The following is a 23857-nucleotide window of genomic DNA, read 5'->3' on the forward strand; positions in this document are numbered from 1 at the left end:
ATATTCAGGGTGATGAAATAAGGAATATGAGTTTTAGTAAATAAATGCAAACCAGTGAAAATATCAATAAAATATTTTTAATGCCTACAATATCTTTTATACATAAATTGCAAAACTTTTATCTGTATATGCAAAAGTAGATTCTCTTGCAGGTCAACAGCACCAGAAAACAAGCTATGCTATGTAAATGTTTCTTTAAACTTGATTTGTCCATTATGTAAAAGACATGGATTTAATAACTCCAAAGACATCTATATTCCACTCTTAATCATACACTAAACACCTGAATATTTATTTCATCACATCCACGCACAAAATAAATAGTAGTCTAATATATTCAGCACATTGAAAATAAAACAACCAGTCTCTCTTCATATATTTATTCTCTTTCCAAACATGTTTTGGTCTCCTGCTATATCTCAGAAATGTATTAACAGCTGCTTTTAAGTTATAAAATACAAAACAGTATTTCTTGGAAAAGATCTTGGGGATTACATTAAAAATGAAATTTCGAGTTCCCATAGACTTCCTTGTTAACAGTCTTTGAACCTTCTCACGGCACACATGTAAGGCTGCCTGTGACATGTGGTACCCTGGCCTCCAAATGGACATAACTGCATTTACAGTTTAGAGAAAATACAAAGACAAGTTCTGAAAGTAGCCTTTAAAGAAAGTCCCTCCTGCTTTGACATAGCAATTCCTAAAGCAAGTGGGACTGTGCAATCAGAGCTATATGAGTTTTATGAAAACTACTTTCCCTTCACATCGTGTTTGAGAATGCTGCATCCATGATCATGTAACATTATTACAATACTGAAATAACATTACTACATTCGTGACTTAACATTATCCAATAAAAGGCACATCTTCAAATATTAATAAAATCTGAAAATCAGAACAGTAGAGGACACATTAAAAATCAAGCACTTAATTTGTAAACTTGATAAAATAACAGCCTATTCCAGTTTCTTCAAAGGTTTGTGAGCTTTTTGTAAGAGTGGTCAGGAGATGCAGAACAAAATGGAAGACAGGATTTGGAAACAAGGCCAAGATTAAAAGATTCAGAACCTTTTTTTTTTTTTTTTTGATGAGCTACAGGAGTGCCCTTTTATAATGCTGATGCTGAAGAAAACTGAAATCAACATCTGCATTATAGAAGAAGAAATGCACCCAGAAGTGATGACACATAGGACACAACCTGACTTTTTCTACCAAGTTCTGGAACTTCTAGCTGGCACAGTGGTGCCTTTCTGTACAAATAACTGCACAATATCACTGAGTAAAGTGCTAGTAAGCTTTAAGCCACCAGAAATCTTTCAGCTATGACAAGCACTTGATTGTAACTACAGATTTCAATGAGTCTGAATAGAGAAAAAAATATATTCAAGCAAACTTTTGAAGGGGAAAAAAAAGTCACATAAGTGACAGCAAAGGAAATAATGTTCCAAACCTGTTTTATTACATGGAATATCACACTACCCTTGAATCAACTTCACTGAAGGTATTTGATATTGGTGAGAGGCAGTCAATAGGCTTTTCTGCCACCAGTGTTTAACAGTTCTATATGATCATTAGAAGGGTGTTATTCCTAGTGATGAAGACACCTTTCATAGGATTCAACTTCAAAATTAAGTTCTTGCATTTTTAAAGTTTGAAACTCAATTCAAGATGAGTCAAAAGTCTTAAAAGGACTGGTATTCCCATTAAGGATGGGTCATCCCATTAAGGAAGGCTAATAGTGATAATCTGTAACACCCAAACTTGAGTAGAAAGAAAGCTTTACGGATAAAAAAGAATATACAAAAACAACTTTTAGACCTGTTGAAGAGTAAGGATTCTTGTAGGATAACCTCACCTACTTCCTAATCCCCACCAGTCAATGGCTTAAATAGCCACAATGTTTATTACAGAATTGTTCTACAAGCTTATGTCGCACTGTCCCCAACCCTCAGAGTCAAGGACAAATGCTCTCTGGCATCATCATACCTCATTTTCTGTTGCTGACTTTCTTTGAGACTTGGCTTCTTTCCAGCCAGAACCTAGGTCAGCCCGATTGGAAGTGCTTGGACTTGAGGCTTAAGAGATATAACAAGTCTATAGATATGACTTGAAGAAAAGGTGAGAATGAAGAAGTTCCACAGCCTAGTAAATACCAGTAACAGGGAACATCCTTTCCACCTGGGAAAAAAATCTCTTCACAGTGCATAGTTTGAAATAAAAGTGCAATATGGGCAAAGAGAGAAGGTGGTGCTCTTGATACACATGAATTTAGTTTTTGGTTTTTTACCGTTAATCACTAAAGAATTTAAGATAAAAATACAAAGTCATTAACATGAAAAGGTCCAGGGCACCTTGGATTCCAAAATATCTCTATAATGGGGGAGTGGAATGGGGAGGAGGGGAGCCTCACATGTCACTTCCTTATTTTTTAAACTATTATTACTCTTCCAAATCTAATGTTTGAATAAAATAAGTATTTTTTCTTCAATATAAAAATGAAATTTTTAGGTAAAAATCAAACAGCACAGTGACCTTGTCTATTTTACACTAAAGCCAACATAACAGTAAATCTGAAAGTAAACCTTGGAAAAGAATAGTCTTATATAAAATGGCATAACTTGTATTTTAACTTGGAAAAATTTCTGTTAATTGCCTAATCACCTAAATTAGTGAATAAGAATGCTCAGCATCCAATCCATGAATAATGCAGAATACAATTTATTCTACTTTTTACTTCAAAGTCACAGAAATGGCATCCATATAATTATAACAGCTACTCTACATTTTCAAGTTCTCAATCCAAACATATAGGTTAGGACAGGTCACTTTATTGCTGGCAGCATTAATGGAAGGGCCAGTTTCCTCATCAAGACAAAGTAAATTTGATTGGGAGCCAGGCAGTGCCATACTCACACATCAGCAGAATTACGGAAGTAAAGGAGCAATCCTTTTTTTTTCCTTTTAGATTAGCAAAGGAATAACATAAGTTTGGCTGACTTGTGAGCGGCCCCACATGAGAGTGCATAGCTCATCAGGATCAAGGGTGGCACCTGTGAACAGTTAGCTTTGTAAGAGCGCTCACTGGGTGTTACGTCATCTGCATTACAGATTTCACCCTGGAAAGTATCTGAAAATACTTTATGCTCTAACGACAGCCTGCAGATAGATGACAGTATGCATTCCTTCTCCTTGAGTACCTAAGTAGAATTCTAAAATTAAAATGATAAGGGGCTTCTTCAGTCTGAAGGCAGGACTTCCTTGCAGCAGACTGTTTTCAGAATTTCACAAAAATAAATAAAAGCAGCAGCTAATGCTTCTTCAGCTTCTTGGCCTTTCGACGTCTCATTTCTTCTTCTTCACGTCTCATTTCGTCTAAATCTTCTTGCATACCTAGTCTTAAACTGTCAGGAAAAAAAAGGGGCATTTATCAATATACATGAAATTACCGCTCTCTTTAAAAAAGCAAAAATGGGGCCTCCCTGGTGGCGCAAGTGGTTGAGAGTCCACCTGCCGATGCAGGGGATACGGGTTCGTGCCCCGGTCTGGGAGGATCCCATATGCCGCGGAGCGGCTGGGCCCGTGAGCCATGGCCGCTGAGCCTGCGCGTCCGGAGCCTGCGCGTCCGGAGCCTGTGCTCCGCAACGGGGGAGGCCACAACAGTGAGAGGCCCGCATACAGAAAAAAAAAAAAAAAAAAAAAAAAAAAAAGCAAAAATGAAATTTCAACTGAGAGCTTACATGGAATGTGCTGATGCACTCAAAACGCCTCAAGCCTTAACCACTGAAAACAGACTAAGCAGGAATACTTTTTACCAGGAGCCACTGCCACTGCCTCAAGTTATAGTGGGAAAAAGACCTTACATATAACCTCAACACCTTAATATTCCCATTACAGTAATATATATAAATTATCTCATCAGCTTTAAAAAATAAAGAACAAGAAACATTTACTCAATAAGTAACATTCTTTTCTTTTCCCTTCCCAACACTTTAGTTTGATATTTTATCTAGTTAGAGGAGGGACGGCAAGAGGGAGAAAGAGGTTTAATATTCTGGGTTGAGAATGAGGTGAATTATTTCACCAAGTTAACATTATAAACAAAGTAATCATTTGTTACCCCTACCCAAGAAATGATCATTTATTTGATATCAGGTGGCCAAACAGGAATCAGACATAGGGAATTTCATATTCCTCAACAGGTCCTTGAGGCCAGCGGTGGTACAGGTTAGCAAGACTGAGATGTATCTGATGTGGAAAGGGAATTAAGGATGGGGAAAGAAAAATAAGAACATGCTACAACAGGATCAGGGGAGGCCTCTAGCATTTATTGTGTGCCTACATGGGTGAGTCACTGCACTGGGCAACTTGTACACATTATCTTAATCCTCACAAAACCTCAATGAATAAAAACAGTATATTCTCATTTACAAATGGGAAAACAGATTTAAAAGGCTAAGTAATTTGTCTAAAGCCCCACAGCAAGTAAGCAGGATTGGAATTCAAACAGCATGGCCCAAAGCCCCTGCTCCCAATGATGCAACTGAAGGAGGGAACAGAAAAGGATTTTTAGGACATTTCTGCACAAACATGTTACATCTGTGCTTACCTCTTTGCTTCTTCCTTCTGCTGCTCTTTCCAACTACTCTCCATGTAACGTAAGGCATAATCACTTTCATCTTTGTATCTGATAAAAGAAAATCAAAGTTGTTAAAAAAAAAGAAAAACCCAATTTTCTAAAGGAACTACATCCTCCTGTTTTTAAAGTCAACATCTTTATAACTAAATCAAACATACATTTAGGATTATTCCTCCTTGTTTGGCAGACAGTGAGGTGGGCAGAGGTTGGGTAAAGAGGAGATTCTAAAGTAAAGATAGATTAAATGACCCCTTAATATTTCCAGAAGGCAACTATTCCTGAATCTAATTTTGATCAAAGTACCAATCCAACAACGTTTGCTCAACTCACTCACCTCTATTTACATGATAGTTTATATTAAAATCATGAAAGCACAATATATATGAAAATTATTATATATATATTAATCTCATTTGAGTTTCATGGATTCAGAACAGAGATTGAGGCAGATAGCAGCTTGACCAAAAGCATACAGCTAGCTTATGACACTACTAAGATTAGGTTTTTAGATCTGATTTTTAATCCAGTTCTTTCTTCTGCTAAATTTTTTTTAAAGACCTTTTCTTACCATTGCCTTCTAATTTCTAATATCCATGACTTCAAAGGAGAGGGCAAGTGCTGACAGATTTACTTATACAGTTGGCCCTTGAACAACATGGGTTTGAACTGCATGGGTCCTCTTACATGAGAATTTTTTTTCATACTACAGTGCTACAAAATCCATGATTGGTTGAATCTACACATGTGGTACCACAGATAGGGAGGAACTGGTACACAGAGGAACCATATATACGGAGGGCTGACTATAAGTTACATATGGATTTTTCCTAACCCCTATACTGTTCACAGGTCAACTGTATACTACCTCATTTAATCCTCCCAAATGTCATTTAAAAAATAACTTACTCAAGTTTACCCAGCTAGTAAGCTGTGGAACTTCCATTCAAACCCCGAGCTTTGCTCTATATCAGTGCTTCTCAAACTTTAATGTGCATGTGAATCACTTGGGAACCTTATAAAGCTGATCTGGATTCAGATCTAAGGTAGGGCCTGAAAGCCTGCAGCCTGCATTTCTAACAAGTTCCCGGGTGACGTCAATGTTGTTGGTCCCATACTGCTTGCTGTTCAGGGACCACACTTTTTTTTTTTTTTTTTTTTGCGTTACGTGGGCCTCTCACTGTTGCGGCCTCTCCCGTTGCGGAGCACAGGCTCCAGACGCGCAGTCTCAGCGGCCATGGCTCACGGGCCCAGCCGCTCCGCGGCATGTGGGATCTTCCCGGACCGGGGCACGAACCGGCGTCCCCCGCATCGGCAGGCGGACTCTCAACCACTGCGCCACTAGGGAAGCCCCAGGGACCACATTTTTGAGTAGCAAAGCTTTTTACATCAAAGAAAAGCAGGTGTCAGATCAAACTGGCTTTCAACATAGCTCTGTGGATGGCTTTCTGATTTCAAAGCCAATCCATTTCTACTACACCAAGCTGCTTCACTCTCATTAAATATATATCTTATAAGGAGAACAGTTAAAAAGGGATATTTTTTGGCCCTCATACAAGTAACTACACAAATAATTCTGCATTAATTCTTAAATATTAAGTGCCAAAAAAGTAAATCTAAACAATCATCCAAGGATTCCTAATTAAGAATTTTATTCAATGCCTCTACTATTAATGTTCATTTTTTCCCCATAGCATGGATTATTCAAAATAAAAGTATATATATCTAAATCTTCTTTAGCCTTACTTTTTTCGGTCATAGCCAAAGATTTCTCGAATGTGCTTGGATATTTCTTCCTGAGGTTCTCCTTCATCTTCAATAAAATCTTCCATTTCAGAGTCATATTCATCATCATCTTCCTCCTCTTCATATTCTCGCTGCCTTTTGTAACTACCAGGGAAGGGAAGCCTTTGAGGACCTAAGAATAGAAAAGCCATTATTTATAAGATCATTAAAACTTGTAGTCCCAACAAAGTCCTATGTAAGCTGAGATTTTAAGAACCCATTAAGATGGTAGCCTCAAAAACCAGAGCCAGGGTCTTCCCTGGTGGCACAGTGGTTAAGAATCCACCTGCCAATGCAGGGGACACGGGTTCAAGTCCTGGTCTGGGAAGATCCCACATGCCACGGAGCAACTAAGCCTGTGCACCACAACTGCTGAACCTGCGCGCTAGAGCCTGCGAGCCACAACTACTGAAGCCCGCGCGCCTAGAGCCTGTGTTCAGCAACAAGAGAAGCCACCACAATGAGAAGCCCGCACACCACAACAAAGAGTAGCCCCGGCTCACCACAACTAGAGAAAGCCCACGCAGAGCAACGAAGACCCAACGCAGCCATAAACCAACCAACCAACCAACCAACCAACCAGAGCCAGCAACTGGCCCCCAGCATGAACTCATTACTACATCATCCCTGTTGCTTCATGGTACCCACAAGGAATAGAATTCCTGTCTATCCCAGGGCTTACTAGAACTGTTACATTTTCTAGCTTAGTAGTTCCTACTGTTTTGGATTTAAAAGACTAGTACAATTTCTTTAAAAAAATTACAAATCACTAAAGGATCACTAATTTTACTCATGCCAAGAAAAGATGCCAAAGGTAACAATCTACCATCTATTATCACCATAATTCCATTAAAGTTTTAAAAAGTCCAATGAAGTATGACAGATTCTCAGATATGGATAACTGTTCAAACTGAGCAAGTCTGACTTTAAGGAAAAACTCACTGCATCATCCTAATTTTTGTCATTTTGCCAAAAGACTGATTAAAAATTCTGCAAAAGACAGGCACTGATCAATAGACCAGTATCTGGGAACAACTGCTTTCCAGGCCTTGATTACAGACACTCCCTTTGTTGTTCTACAGTTGTTTTTAATATGCGTGGCTTGTCTCCTTAGCTCGGAGTTTCTTTAACTTTAGCACTCTGACATTTTGGGCCAGATATTTCTTGGTTATCAGGAAGCTGTCCTGTGCAGTGTAGGATAATAGCCTGGCCTCCATCTACTAGATGCCAGTAGCATCCCATCCCCAGTTGTGTCAATCAAAAATGTCTCCAGACACTGCCAAATGTTCACTGGGGACCAAAGTTGTCCTTGGTTAAGAACCAATGATTTTGGGCTTCCCTGGTGGCGCAGTGGTTAAGAATCCGCCTGCCAATGCAGGGGACACAGGTTTGTTCCCTGTTCCGGGAAGATCCCACATGCCGCGGAGCAACTAAGCCCGTGCGCCACAACTACTGAGCCTGCGCTCTAGAGCCTGTGAGCCATGACTACTGAAGCCCGCGCGCCTGGAGCCCATGCCCCACAACGAGAAGCCACCGTAATGAGAAGCCTGTGCACCGCAACGAAGAGTAGCCCCCGCTCGCCGCAACTAGAGAGAGCCCACACACAGCAACGAAGACCCAATGCAGCCAAAAATAAATAAATTAAATAAATACATTTATTTAAAAAAAAAAAGAACCAATGTTTTGACTGAATTAGGAAGTTTAAAGCATGGAATCTCATCTTTTGTTTCCTTTTATATTCTCCACGGTGCCTAACAAGTGCTTCAACAAATCCTTAATACTGTGTAGAAACTCTGACCTAGCACTTAGTAGGTGCCACCAATGGTCCCATACCTTGGGACGGAAGAATCCTACAGGACTGGTAGCTAGGGCCACTGTAAGGAGCAGAAACACAAGGCAACCTAAAATAGTTCCTGGCACATAGTGGTGCTTAACAAATATTTAATGGACAAATAATGCAACAAAAGGCTTCAAGCTTACAAATACACTCCAGTCCTTGAAGACAGGTGTCTATAGTCTTCATGAAGAGGTAAAGATGAATTCATTCATTGAACCACAAAAGACAAACACACTCACCCTGTCTTACAAACCCCATAGCTAAGTTTACTGCACTTAGAGACATTACAGGAGTGAACACAGAGGGCCCTAGATAAGTCTCTTTCTAAAGAATTTTCCAAGCCATGGTTACTAAAGGAACTCTCTGGCATAGGACAGACAAAACATCAGGATTCTATCAACACAAGAATACATTTGAAAGCACATAGAAGAGTTCAGAGGGTCTTTGGTTATATAAAACAAAGTATTCTTTCCAATTTCCTAGTGACAAATAAATACTTTTAGGGTGAGGGGAAATTTTACCTTGGGCAGATCTGTAGCCAGATAAGGAAGGCTTCATTCCATTCATCTGTCCATTGCTGGATCGGCTGATTATATTCTTGGAAGAAATCGTTTCTGAGACAACAGTGCATTTGGGCTTCAGAGAGGGACCTGAGGTACTAACTGTTCGCTCAGGTCCAAAGTTGCTCACTGGTCTACCAGGGCCTGAACTGCTGACAGTTCGTCCAGCTGGAACTACTGATTGGCCAGGGCCATTGACTGACCGCCTAGGGGCCCCTGAGCCACTCACTGGTCGTCGGTCATGTGGACTGCTCACAGGCCGCCCAGGGCCACCAGAGCTGCCCACAGGCCGCCCAGGGCCACCAGAGCCGCCCATAGGCCGCCCAGGGCCACCAGAGCCGCTCATAGGCCGCCCAAGGCCACCAGAGCCGCCCATAGGCCGCCCAAGGCCACCAGAGCTGCCCACAGGCCGCCCAGAACCACTGGAGCCACTGGTAGGTCGCCCAGGGCAACCTGAGCTGCCTGCAGGTCGACCAAGGCCACTTGTACCACTGACTGTCCGTCCTGGGGGATTTAAGTCACTGGTTGGCTTCCTGGTCCCACTGACTGATCGCTCGGGTCCTGAGTTGGAGCTGCCATCCTGGCGCCTGGGCACGGGGCCAGAACTAACTGTGGGCCAAGCAGTCCCTGTGCTAGGCCTCCCAGGGGCTGAGCTGGAGCTGCTGCCTGGCTGCCTGACACCTGGACTCTTGGCCTTATTGTGTGGGGTGACCATGGGTCCAGGCCTGGAACGGCTAGGATGAGGAGATTTTTTGGCTTTGTGCTCAGTAGCAGATTTTGGAGTCCCTTTAGCAGAAGTCTTTGGGATACCTGGTGAACAGGTGCTGGAGTGGGGCTTTCCAGCCCCATTGAAAACAGGTCTGTCACGGCCCTCACAAGGCAAGGGTTGGGCGCAATTGCCAGATACTACTTTGGTCCTTTCTCCTGGCATGAATTTGGATGAAGATAAACGCAAGTGCTTCTCATTAGCTGTGCTGGGTCTGGATTTCTTCTCAGCATAAGGAAGGGGAGTACCCTTGGAAGAAGGATGCGTGTTTCCGGAACCTTTGCTAAGTTTTGTGCCCACACTTTCTTTCTGAGAGGGTACTTTTCTGGTTGGTGGTAATCTTGCCTCTGTCTCAGGTTTCCTTTTCCTCCGCTTTTGTTCAAGGAATTCTCGCTCCCTAAGTTCTTCTGCAGTCATAGGCCGCTCTTCTGGCTTCTTCACTACCTTTATCTCCAACGGTTCGTACTGCTTTTTCTCGGCCAGCCTGAGTAGATCATTGAAGTTCATGAGTGGTGGGGCACTTTTAAGGGGGACCTTTGGCTTGCTTTCAACTTTAGGACGTTCTTGCTCTTCCTCATACTCTTGCTCTGACTCTGCTTGATTGTATTCTAAGAATTCATCCTCTTCCTCCATCTCAAACTCTTGGTCTGTTCCCTGGCTAGTGTGGGTTTGCATTGCCTGCCTCTTCTTTGACTTCTCCTCAGCAGGAATCCCATCGTAACCATGGAAATTATCCTTTGTCCTCTTGGCCATAGCTCTTGCTTTCTTGTCATGTTTTAGCTCAATTCGCTTTTTCACTAGTTCTTCTTTTCTCCTTTTCTCTTCCAAAGCTAAAAGAGGCAAAACAACATATTATTTCAGGGTCTCGATAACAGTATGTTTATCTGATATCAGTAGATGGCCAAAACCAAGCAACATTCAAGTTACAGCTTGAAGAAGTTCGAAGACATCTAAGAATCAAATGAGGAAGTCATTAAACAAGTATCAATTTGAGTCATCTTTACATAATGAGTGGGTCACATATGGGTTTTTCTATATGACTAAGCAAGGGAGAGTCTTGGCTTTTAGCTTTAAATATAGAAAATAGTTCATACCACATAAATATACCAAGTTAAGAGAATATTCGTACCCACTTAACAGTTGTTATTAATTATGAGTCAGTGGATACTTACTTATTGAATTAGTTTCCTTGTCATTTGCATGAAGTAAACCTACTGCTTGAGTTTACTCATTTTACAAAAGTGTCCCTATTTTAACCTTTTAGGTAGCACTCTTATTTGTTTATTTTTTTAATCTTTTCAGCTGCGTTGGGTCTTTGTTGCTGTGCGCGGGCCCTCTCCAGTTGCGGCGAGCGGGGGCCATTCTTCGCTGCTGTGCACACACTTCTCATTGCGGTGGCTTCTCTTGTTGCAGAGCACGGGCTCCAGGCGCGCGGGCCTCAGCAGTTGTGGCACATGGGCTTAGCCACTCCACGGCATGTGGGACCCTCCTGGAGCAGGGCTGGAACCCATGTCCCCTGCATTGGCAGGCGGACTCCCAACCACTGCGCCACCAGGGAAGTCCCTAGATAGCACTCTTAATAACATATTTTTTTAAATTAAAATACAAAGTAGGTAGAAGCAGATTCAGAACCAAGGTCAAGGGGGAGTTCCCTGGTTGTCCAATGGTTAGGACTCAGTGCGTTCACTGCTGTGGTCCCGGGTTCAATCCCTGGTCAGCAAACTAAGATCCTGCTAGTCATGTGGTACAGCCAAAAATAAACAAACAGGAAAAGAACCAAGGTCAAAGAATGGAGTTCTTACTTCTTACTGGAGAGCTAATATGGCCAATTAGAAGATATGGTCACTATACCCAAAAAGCTTTTAATTTAAGAGGAAATAAAAGATAACATCCATACAAATGATCAACATAAGAATATACGTAATGCTATAAATACAGCTGACTCAGACACATACACAACAAATCCATCAGCCTGTTATGATATTACAAACATCCACTGGTTAGGTACAAGCTAGTTGTGAAGATAGAAGACTTTAAAATTGAGAATAAGGCTAGAGATTCATACCTTTTTGTCTGAGCTCTTCTTCTTTTCTTCTGAGAAAAGCCTGGACAGCTGCCGACTGGACACCCTTAACTTTCGGGTCTTTTTTGGGAGGCCCCACTGCCAAACTGTATCTTTTCTAAAAATAAAAACAAAGGAAAAGTTATACACAATTAACTTTGAAGCAGTAGAGAAGTTTAAATGTTGACTGAAAAATCTATTCTGAATAATTAAGAGATCACATAACCCACATGAAAGCTTAGCTATAAAATTTCAGGCTAAATATGATTATACATGACTATTTTTAGGTGCAGAGTTTCTTTAAACATCCTCAATAATACATAAATGAACAATTGAGAGAAACACTATTTTCAGGCTATTTTCCCAAAAAGATACCTGGACTGGGGGAACTGAAAAAAATCACCACTAAAACAGACTGAGTGCTTTAGAATTCTGATTTAAAAGATTAGCCTTCTTCAGAACTTTCCAAACAGAAAAAACTACTATCACAACTGTTTTCCTCCTGAGTACCCTACTCCAGATGATTTTTATAGCTGCTTCATAGGTTACTTTGCTTTCAACATGAAATACTGAGATTCTACTTTGACCATGGGCAAAGCTGGTGGCCAGCCATAGCCAAAAAGCATTTCAAAGAAATTTAAGCAGCAAGAAGGGCCCAAGTCTCTGTAACCTTTAAGTGCAGCTCTATGTTCGTTAAATATTAATTTGCCACACAAACCCTTTTAGACAGGTTTCCATGTCACCCAAAAAGTACTTACATTATCCTGGAACAGATGGTATTTCTCTGGGCTTTGATTTTTATCTAACTGCACTGGGAAATGACTAAAACTAGAATAATGTTAATTTAAACTATAAAAGGAAAAATATTTCCTTTTATTTTATCATTAGAGAAGTATGATAAACAGAGCTAATAACTCAGACCAGGATGATTAATCTCTAGGACCATTCCAAATTAAATTTATGGGATAGGAAATAAGAATTTTTTAATGCCCTCCTTCTTTCGTCTTAGACAGATGACATTCTTATCCACTCAACCTGATGCTGTGCTAGTTAAGAAACACTAACCTATGAGAACAAATTGAGCTACTTAGGAACCAAAAAGTGACTCCCAAAATGTGTATGAAATTCCTGGAGGAAAGCCAAAGGACTCATGCTTACTACACAGCTGCCAAATAGAAGGCATCTTGAAACAGGCTGGAAGTTCCAGCTAAGTTAGTCTACCAACAAAGCAGCTGGCCAAGAAAGCAGGCCCTAATCCAACCTGAAAATCCTACGTGATAGCAATGCTTGAGACCTGACACATCCCACATAGAGAGAAATTCCAAAAGAGAACATCCAGATTCCTTTCCCAGTCCCCTTGGCTGTCATAATAAAATCCTTTAAGAAGTCCATATCTTTGCAAATTTAGTTGCAATCCTTTCCATAGTGGATTGCGACCCAATATGTAAAGGAGAAAGGAAAGGGAAAGGAAGACAGGAGAAAAAGAATACTGCTTACCTAACTAGATATATAAAATTTGTCATGGTTTACAAGAACCTCAAACATAGGCCTTATCCACAGGAAGCTCACATTTTCTTAACAGAAGTGCTACCATGAAGATGATTCAAGTTGCATAAGACACATAGACTCATAAGCAGAGGCACACACTCACTCTACCCCATGCCATCAAGTAGATATGTGAGAAGAGGAAGGGTGGATTTGTGTTGCCAAGGCTCAAGATTTTTCTGTCCCTGCCAACTATATAGCCCAGAGATTCACCTGCCAAATCAAAGCTTACATAGGGCTCCCCCTACCCCAAAATGCCAATATACACATTAGTGTTAATTATTTAAAACAGGATTGGTTTGTTACCTAGGTATGACAGCAGGAAGTGAGCACTTCCTAATTTGATTTCAGGGTAGACATCTTTCTTCCTAACCTGGGACTTAAAGAGGTAGGTAATGGGATATGACTAGCAGAAAAGCTACTCTTGACTGAATACAAGCACTGAACGAGAAAACCACAGTGTCAATGGGGCAGTTTAATGCCTTGTTTACTAAGCTTCAATCATTCGCATATCACTTTCATGATTTTTGCCCTTTTATAGTATACCACTTTTATTATTATTTACTAATTTTAAGAAAACATGTAGATCAAACACCATGACTTATTACTACAGCTTTACCTCAAGCAATAATACCCATAAAATGACAGGCTTGAAAGGCTAGTTATATTTTTCCAAATCCTATCAAAATATATAACTTAAAAAAATGCAACTATGAGAATAAAACGTATTTGTGTATCACCTAAAATCATAGTACAGCCAAAGCTATGCGTACTTCACTTTGGGAAACACCGACTGGGAAATATAAGCACAAGAAAGACGAACACAATAAAGAAACAAGGGAGGGGGTTCAGGAACTCGATTCACTCAGAAAAGAATCCCAAAGACTACTTTGAGCTTTTTTCAAAGTATACACCTATTTTCATCAATTCACATGCCAATTTCAAAATCAGCTTTTATTTTTAAACACTGCTAACCCTTAAGGATACTTATTAAGCTGGCCTCACATTTAACCCAACAATTTTGCTGTCCTGTCCATAGGATGGAGAAGGAATTCAATAAATCTATACAACGTCTTACTCTGCAGGCCTGCTGGGAAACAATTTAAGTAGGACAAGGTCCTACTTGATGACGCTTAATCTTATTTACTGACACAAGCTGAGTCATAATTAATAGTTTCTTACATCCTCTGTATCTTGATGCACTCAAAAGCAGATACCAGGAGAGTATTAAAATATTCTCTTAGGCAAGTTTAGATCAAAACCTAGAAATCTGGGGAGAAAAAAAAAGGGCTGGGTCTCCAGAGATAATAATGATCTTCTTTTTTAACATTTTTAATGAGATTTAATTCACATACGATAAAATCCACCCATTTAATATGTATGAGTATATTCATAGAGTTGTACAACCATCACCACTATCTGATTCCAGAACATTTTCACCTTCCAAAAAAGAAATCCCTTACCCTTCAGCAATCATTCCCCCATTCCCCCTTCACCTATGCCCCTGGCAGCCACTAATCTACTTTCTGTTTCTATGGATTTGCCAGTTCTGGACATTTCATATAAATGAAATCATGCACCTAATGTACCACTACATAGTGACTGAGATGCATCATAAAATAAGGTAAAATTTAGAAGCCGTAGGTAAATGATTATGTAGATAAGTGATTATACAAAGTAGGTAAGATTTTTCAATTAAAAAAACTTTTTTTTCTCCATCTGCTCCAGAATTTCTACGTGAAACTCTCTCTCATCAGACTTTACTGAACACTTACAAGTGTCATCAAAAACACCAACAGGGTTACTGCCCAAGGCTTTATTGGGCTGGAGTTGGAGAGCTGGAGTAGGGAGCTAGATGGATTCGAGCTTTACAGACAACAACCTTCCTCACCACCCCACTTCCGACAGCATTAGCTCCAGCCTGAGCGCCAGCCTGCCCAACACATTCCAGACTTGCCAGCCCCCACAACGACATGAGCCAATTCCCTAAGACAGATCCTACTGGTTCTGTTTTTCTGGAGAACCCTGACTGCTACAGTGGTCTTTCCTACCTTACTACTTTCACTTAGCATAATGTTTTCAAGGTTCATGTTGTAACATAGTCAGTACTTCATTGCTTCTACGGATGAATAATTTTTCATTGTATGGATATACCACGTTTATCTAATCATCAGTTAATGCATATTTAGGTTGTTTCCACTTTTTGGCTATTATGAATAATGCTGCTGTGAACATCTGTGTACAAGTTCTCCTGTAACGTGTATTTTCCTTTCTCTTGGGTCTATCACTATAGACGTTCCTAACAATGAACTGGCTAGACTTTTGAAAAAGGGGTTGCAGTCAGACCCTGGTATTAGAAGATTTGCTGTAACAGAATATTTTATTAGACAGTCTCCTTCTCCCACAGAGGTGCCCAGCAGAGAACCATGTGTTGAAAAGAAAGCTTCAGGCTGGGATTACATTATATTCCATTTAATAACGCAGGAGAACTGTCTGCACTTTCTCCCCCATCAGATGGTCACATTTAGCTCTAGCAGCAACACATCAAGACGCATCCACCAATTCTGTATCTGACTCAAGGCACCAGGCTGCTTCATTGTTTGAGCTTCATGAGAAGCAGTTGGACAAGAGTTTCTTTTATCCTAAGTGTACCCATTTTATTATACTGCAAGCCGACTCAGTCATTCTGCTGGGCCCCAGTGAAAGATCCACAACAGTGAAGCACATGCCATTGAAATACAGTATCAGAGATTTTGCCAAGATTTGTAATTCTGAAGCCTAGAGACCTAAAAAATATTAAGTCACTCTTAAACACATGTGTTCCTTGCACTGAAACTATACTGTCATGGTCAGATTAAGAAAATAAGGAGCTTTCAGTCTGGAAATATATGTTCACCAAATATGTTATATTAGAATCAATAGTCAATTCCTTCTTGAAAGCTGTTCTTTACTCAGGAGATAATATATTGTTGTAATTGTAGAAAATATATATTTCCTGATGGTTTTATATAAATTAGAGGTTTATCATTGGTTACAAATAGGAGTTAGAAATATTCAAAGAATATATCCTGTACTTCCCTGTTGGCGCAGTGGTTGAGAGTCCGCTTGCCGATGCAGGGGACACGGGTTCGTGCCTTGGTCCGGGAAGATCCCACATGCCGCGGAGCGGCTGGGCCCATGAGCCATGGCCGCTGAGCCTGTGCGTCCGGAGCCTGTGCTCCGCAACGGGAGAGGCCACAACAGTGAGAGGCCCAAGTACCGCAAAAAAAAAAAAAAAAAAAAGAATCCACCTGCCAATGCAGGGGACACGGGTTCCAGTCCTGCTCCAGGAACATCCCAAATGCCATGGAGCAACTAAGTCCATGCGTGACAACTACTGAGCCTGCGCCCTAGACCCCACGAGTCACAAACACTGAGCCCGTGAGCCACAACTACTGAAGCCCGTGCATCTAGAGCCCGTGCTTCACAAGAGAAGCCACCACAATGAGAAGCCCCGCACACCGCAATGAAGAGTTGCCCCCACCCACCGCAACTAGAGAAAGCCTGCGCGCAGCAACGAAGACCCAACGCAGCCAAAAAAAATAATAATAAAATAAAAGAATTTATCCTTAACTTTAATAATGACTACACAACTCCTACAATCTTCTCAAAACATCATACTCAGGGAATGAATGCAGGCCTGGAAAACCACTGATTTGCATTAGGCTTGCTTAGCTGGGTAGCTAAGAGGGTGAAAATAAAACAACCAAAAAGCATGCTATTCGAGACTGCTATGGGGTCAAATGTAAATTTTACTATTATTGTGTTTAAAAAGTATACCAGATTATATAAAATATATCCAATGGATACCTCAGAGCCTCTAGTCCAACCTCATGTTAGAAATGGCCCCCAAAAGACAACTGTGTATTTACTACTGGCTGTCACTCACACAATTTGTAGCAGTGTCTGAATTAGAATCTAGGTCTCCTGACTCAGGGGCAAAAGTGTTCCCACTACAAAATGCTTCACTTCTAACTTAATCCCAACATTTTCATCTCTAGCTCGAACCTCATTCTTAAATGCTATTCCCTAATTTCTATCTGCCTCTTAGATCGTGCCATTACCCCAAACAGGTCCACCACTGAACCTTCCCTCAACCTCAGACTCTATTTCTGTTAACTATACTGGCACTCTCCCAAACAGGCTGTAAATCTCTATCCTCCAGTTTCCATATGCTGTTAGTTTGGTCTTTAAATTTCTCTCCCATCAGACTTTACTGTACACTGAGAAGTGTCATCAAAAAAAAATAGGGTTACTGCCCAAGGCTATATGAGGCTGGAATTGGGGATAGGGAGCTAGATGGATTCAGGCTTTATAGAAGACAACCTTCCTCACCACCCCATTTCCAAAAGACTCTCCTCATTCAACACAGGGTAGTGATTAAGAGCAAGAACTCTGAAGCCAGTTTGCCTGGACATTCTCTGCTCTGCCACGACTAACCCTGTCACTTATTAGCTGTGTGACTCTGGGAACATTTCTTCATCTCCCTGGACTTCAGTTTCCTGATCTGTAAAACAAGCTTCCGTATATGGTTATTATGATGATTAAATTAATTAATATACAAAAAGTGCCTAGGACAGTGCCTGGCACAAAGGAAGCACTATAAATGTTAATTGTTGTTACTATTATCCTTATTATTCATAAAGAGATTGTCTAGGTAGTGATGGGGAAGAGAAATAACATAATCTCTGTGGGGCAGTAGTTTCTAAAAGACCCTTTCCCTAAAACACCAGTTCATAAGTACTGCTCCAGGCTAGAAATCTAAAGCTGCCCCAGGCACTACAAAGTCATCTTCACATCTAAGAGTGGGAAATAATCCAGTTATAATCAACTATCTTCAAGGGTTACAAAGTGACTGCCTGCAGAAACTTTTTTGTTGGCCTATACTATTCTTTAAAAGGAAGTATAGATGGACAAAAAGCACACGAAAAGAGGCTCAACATCACTAATTATTATAGAAATGCAAATCAAAACTACAGAATGGCCATCATCAAAAAATCTACAAACAATAAATGCTAGAGAGGGAGTGGAGAAAACAGAACCCTCCCTCACTGTTGATGGGAATGTAAATTGGTACAACCATTATGGAGGACAGCATGAAGGTTCCTTAAAAAACTAAATATAGAATGACCATATGATCCAGTAATCCCACTCCTGGGCATATATCTGGAGAAAACCATAATTTGAAAAGATACATGCACCCCTATGTTCACTGCAGCACTATTTACAATAGCCAAGACATGGAAGCAACCTAAATGTCCACTGACATAGGAGTGAATAAAAATGTGGTACACATATACAGTGGAATATTACTCAGCCATAAAAAAGAACAAAATAATGCCATTTGCAGTGACATGGATGGACCCAGGGTTTGTCATACTGAGTGAAGTCAGACAGAGAAAGACAAATATCATATGATATCACTTATACGTGGACTCTAAAAATAAATGGTACAAATGAACTTATTTACAAAACAGAAATAGAGTCACAGATGTAGAAAACAAACTTATGGTTACCAGGGGAAAGGCGGGGGGAGAGATAAATCAGAAGATTGGGGTTGACATAAACACACTACTATATATAAAATAGATAATAAGGACCTTTTATTATCTAATAAAATAGATAATAAGGACTGTGTTTAGCACAGGGAACTCTGTTCAGTACTCTGTAATGACCTATATGGGAAAAGAATCTAAAAAAGAGTGGATATATGTATATGTATAACTGCTTCACTTTACTGTTCACCAGAAACTATCACAACATTGTAAATCAACTATACTCCAATAATAATTTTTAAAATTTTTAAGTTTTTAAAAAATAAAAAAGGAAATATAACCAGCACAAGGAATATAGCTAGTATTTTATAATAATTTTATATGGAGTATAATCTATAAAAATATCAAATGACTATATTGTCAACTGAAACTAATGCAATATTGTAAGTCAACTACACTTCAATTTAAAAAAAAGGAAATGTAACTACTATAAAGTACCTATATTCTTACCCTCAAGGGTCTATAGCTCCCCAAATCCTTATATGTCTGATACCACATAAAGGCTTCCCCTTACTTTTTGATCTGAGGGTCACACCAGAGCTACAGTATCTTGTCTGGGATGATTTTCAGACTGACTGTGAGAAAGACCATTTAACTTGCCTCATGTGCTACAAGCCATCAATTATAGTTACTTGTAACCTGTAAGAATCCAGATTCTAAGCTCTTCTATTCTGCTGAACAAGACAACCACTTTGTTTTTGTTAGAGGAACCCAGGGAGAAAAATATTAAGGGCAAGGTTACCAAAAATATCTTTCCTCCTTTAAAATAAACAGAGCTAAAAACAGTGACTGGTTACATCACCTTGATCAGCTGTTTTTTTGTATTCAGTTTTCCACTGTGAAATGATAGCATGCTTAATATTTCTAGGCATGATGCAATCCTTCTTTTAACTAAAACATTATAAAGATAACTATTTCTCTTAAAAAGAAACAATGTAAAAGAAAGCTGTCCCAATGGGAACTGTTCATTGCTTTTCAAGTCATATACAGTAGACACTTCTTAAAAATAAAAGCCCTGCAAAGAGTTCCAAATGGCTGTACAGGTGTTTCAGATTTTAGTCTCCCTTGGATTTTAGTCCAATCAATGCTAGTGTACTTCTTTTCTGTAGCAAAGGTGTGACACAGGAACTTGATGACTGAAATCGAAAGTCAGCTCCGATAGGATCCAAATGGAAGGTGGGGGAAGAGATGGCTAAAAGAGAAATATGAACCAAGCACTAGAGAAGGATGCAGTTATCTGCAATTACTGCAAAGCCTCTGTGGTTCTCAGACCATAATTCAATCAGTAAAGTTTTTGTCAAGCAGGGAGGGAGGGAGGGAGGGAGAGAGGGAGAGAGGGAGAGAGAGAGGGAGAGAGAGAGAGAGAGAGGGAGAGAGAGAGAGAGAGAGGGAGAGAGAGAGAGAGAGAGAGTGAGTGTGTGTGTGTGTGTGTACTTGCAAAAATGTTTTTCTTGACTTGGATGGTGGTTTATAAGGATACTTGCTTTGTAACAATCTTACACTGTACAATATGTGTTAGATTTCACAAGTGATAGTGTGCTCTAAAAGGCTTTACTTTGAGCTGATAAAGCAAATATTCAATAACTTAAAATAATTAGATGAATCGAGTAAAAACAAGATAATGGATTAAATTAAATACAATCTTGCTCTATTCCTCAATAGTTTCTTTTGTGACTTACTTTCATCTGAAGTAAAAAGGTAAGGGTTATAATGCTGATAACTAAATCAAACTTCCAGGCTTACTAGCTTTTGGGGTGGGTGGGAGGGAAAAGCATGCTTTCATGAAGTACATGCCTATGTTCATCTATTAAATTTTAAATGACCACCAATTTACCCATTTTCCTTTTTGCTTCCAATCTTTGTTATTTCAAACATAGATAAATCGATAATATATATATTCTGAAATACAGACATAGTTTGAAAACTTCTGCTCTAGAAATATGTACTTTTCTCTCAGCAACCATTGGTTTTTAGACTAAGAAACGAGTAACTTGGTTCTGATTCTTCCACAGAATAGTCTTCGGCATCAGGGCTAGTATTATCTATCTTTGACCTCCACTGAAATTGAGTAAGATGTAGAATGAGATATGGACCTAATTTATGCAAATATGAATGTTACTAGATCCAATATCGACTTGTCTAGGAAATTTACAGATGCAGAAAGTAATTCTGTCATTCAAGGTTTCATAACTTCAAGATCATTCGGAGTATTTCGGATGGGATGTGAATATATATAATAAGCTGATGAATATCAGTTTTATTTACCAGTTATTTTACTATTTTTAGATCAATATCTTCAAAAGAGTAAGAACAATGAGCCAGCCTCAAAAGACAAGAAAAGCGCAGGGGAGGGAAAAAATATTGCAAATATACAAAAATCTAAGAAATGCATAGTGAGAGCTCAATAAGGTCCAGTTGAATTGACTTTAAAAGAGAGCCATTTGACCTCTACACCTCATCGCTCAAACCGCAGGTAACACAATGCAATTTATCGGTTTACAGCTGGGCTGTGGTACCATCTGAGGATACAGAAATGATTAGTTTATGCAAAACAGCTACACCCCCGCAAAGCAGGCACTCTCACCCACTACCTCATTTAAAGTCTTACACCGCTCTGCGAATATTAGCGAGTTAGCAAACCTTACTGAGTAAATGGGACCTAGATTTGAAACAAAGACAAATCTGGAAGACCACAAATAAATGGAAGCTGAAACTATTTCACTCATTCTGTTGGCCAAGGATTTCGTGGAATCCACTCAACTCCCGCCTTGGGAGGTGATAATTCAATCACCTGGTTGGTTGAGTGGGTGGGGCCACAAGTCAAAGAACTTTTTTGGGAAATCACAAAACGCTGACCCAAAGATCAGTGGGAAATCGCCTCAAAAGCTATCAGGCCAAGTCCCTAAAATTCCTGAACTCCCCAACCTCTGGATTGAAGTTTACGCCGAAGCTAGAAACTACTAGCGCTAGATTGCACTACGTGCCAGGCATGGCTCTACTCACCAGCGCAAAGTTGCAGGGGTAACAGCCTAAACAAGCCGCTCGTCAGAAGGCTCCCGCCTCGCATCTCAAGCCCGTCTTCACCCCCAGTACTCAGAAGTACATGTCCAAGAGAAAAAAAACAAAACCACCAACCAACCAACAAACAAAAACGCCGTCCAGGTCTTTCCTCTCCCAGAGCCGACAGACGGATTCCTGGAAGTTCCATGGGCCACACATTCGTAACTGGAAGTCCAGGATCTCCTACAGTCGCGCCCCGGCTGGTACTTACCGGCACGTTGTTGACACCTTGTGCTTTGGAAGCTATCAGGAGAATTTCCCTGAAGTCCATTCTGGCCGAGGCGGAGGGCTGGGCCAGCCTCTCGGAGAAGAGTGAACCTGCGCCTTAGCGAGGCGACCAGCAACATCCGAATGAACTGCCTGACCAGCCCCTCTCCCACCCCCCCCAGTGCACAACCACTTCCGGAGCCTTCCAAAGCCGTCTGCCCACCCTCTTTCCTCCAGCGGCCAGTACCCTTCCAGGTCCGCCGCTTCCCTCGCTTGTTTGTGGCGTAACTTCCGCTTTCAGACACGTAGAAACGTGGTACGTGGCTGTTGACGTCGGCTCGAAGGGGCGGGACTAAGCCCTTCACCGACCAAGGAGACTCGGCCTAGTAAACTGTGGGGTGTGGCCAAGGGAGAGAATCGCTACCCTGAGGGCCTTGGCGGGAGCCCTGACAATTTTGGTGCCCCTTGTGAGCTCTGGGTAGGGGAGTCGAGGGGGTGAGGGGTTACCTACCAGGCCTGGGTTCGCTGGGTGTCACGAGTGGACGCTCAGGTTTGAGACGGCGGCGTCCCAACAGCAGACCCGACAGGTCTCGAGCAGGGGGTTTCAGTTACCTGTTTGTAGGCACTCGCCAAGCTGCGCAGGCGCAAACCGCACCGACTGGTCGTCTGTCTTGGGTACACACACGTTGCTCAAAGCGTCTTGGCACAGGGCGTGTGCTCACCTCCTACACACATGCACGCATGCCGTGTATAGAGGCGCCCGCTTACTGCTTTTGCCTCATTTAGATAATAAGCCCCATGTAGGGCAGCGAACTGTGTGTTTTGCTCAGTGGATAAATGGAGGAATTTCTCACATACACCCCCGGCCTGGATATACTAGGCCCACTGATCAAAACGTACATATATTTATATGTACGTATTCATATTCAGTCGAGGGTTCCTCTTAAGGTTATCTGGGGTAATTTTTACTCAGTAAAATACACTAATTAGGCAGGCCTGGGGCTGTGGGTAAGAATAGGCCGGGTCGACTGCAAACAGTAGGGATCTTTCTGGTGTGCTGGAAATGCTCCAAAACTGGATGTGCTGATGGCACATCATCGTGCACTTAAAACAGGTGAATTTTGCAGTATGTAACTTATCTCAATAAAGCTGTTTAAAAATATTAGGCAAAGCCTCTCTGTCTTCCTTTTTCAACCGAAGTTTAACGCTGAGGTGTGGCCCTAACTACCTTTCTCCATTTAAGGCTGCCCAAACAACAGACCAAAACTAAGCCTTTGTCCAATGGCAGAACTGTAGTTCTCAATGTTTTTACGCCCTCTGTGGAACCCAGCATAGCATACTGTAACTTATGCCATAGTTCCTTTCAAATACATACCCATCTATTTTAAGTAGTTCACACTTGCTGGAGGCCAACTCTACAAATATTTCCCCCTCACAGGATTGTAAGTTATATGGAATCTTGGGTGTAATATATTGAAAAAACTAACAGATGTCAGGTTCCTCATCTATTAAAAATTAAAACTAAGATTTTGAAAGTTCCTTCAAGTGGTTCTCTATTCAGCAGATAAAGCCAATGGTTTCCCATTGTTCTTAGGATGAAGACCAAAATCTTAATCCTATTGTGGCCTGAAAGGACTGCTATGAGTTACCCTGGCCGCCTTCTTTTTTTTTTTTTTTAACATCTTTATTGGAGTATAATTGCTGTACAATGGTGTGTTAGTTTCTGCTTTATAACAAAGTGAATCAGCTATACATATACATATATCCCTGTATCTCCTCCCTCTTGCGTCTCCCTCCTACCCTCCCTA

General features: G+C 40.8%; 1 protein-coding gene across 1 annotated transcript; it reads right to left on the reverse strand.

Moving 5' to 3' along the window:
- Nucleotides 1-63: 63 nt before the first annotated feature.
- On the reverse strand, nucleotides 64-22203 carry SPTY2D1 (SPT2 chromatin protein domain containing 1). The gene is made up of 6 exons (XM_060104888.1): nucleotides 22054-22203; nucleotides 11647-11761; nucleotides 8777-10411; nucleotides 6380-6551; nucleotides 4607-4684; nucleotides 64-3401 (listed from the first exon to the last, which is right to left on the reverse strand). The coding sequence occupies exons 1-6, from the start codon at nucleotides 22111-22113 to the stop codon at nucleotides 3308-3310; spliced, it is 2154 nt and encodes a 717-aa protein (XP_059960871.1). The 5' UTR covers nucleotides 22114-22203; the 3' UTR covers nucleotides 64-3307.
- Nucleotides 22204-23857: the final 1654 nt, after the last annotated feature.

Source organism: Mesoplodon densirostris, chromosome 7 (genome assembly GCF_025265405.1).
Source record: "Mesoplodon densirostris isolate mMesDen1 chromosome 7, mMesDen1 primary haplotype, whole genome shotgun sequence".
Lineage (NCBI taxonomy): Eukaryota > Metazoa > Chordata > Mammalia > Artiodactyla > Ziphiidae > Mesoplodon > Mesoplodon densirostris.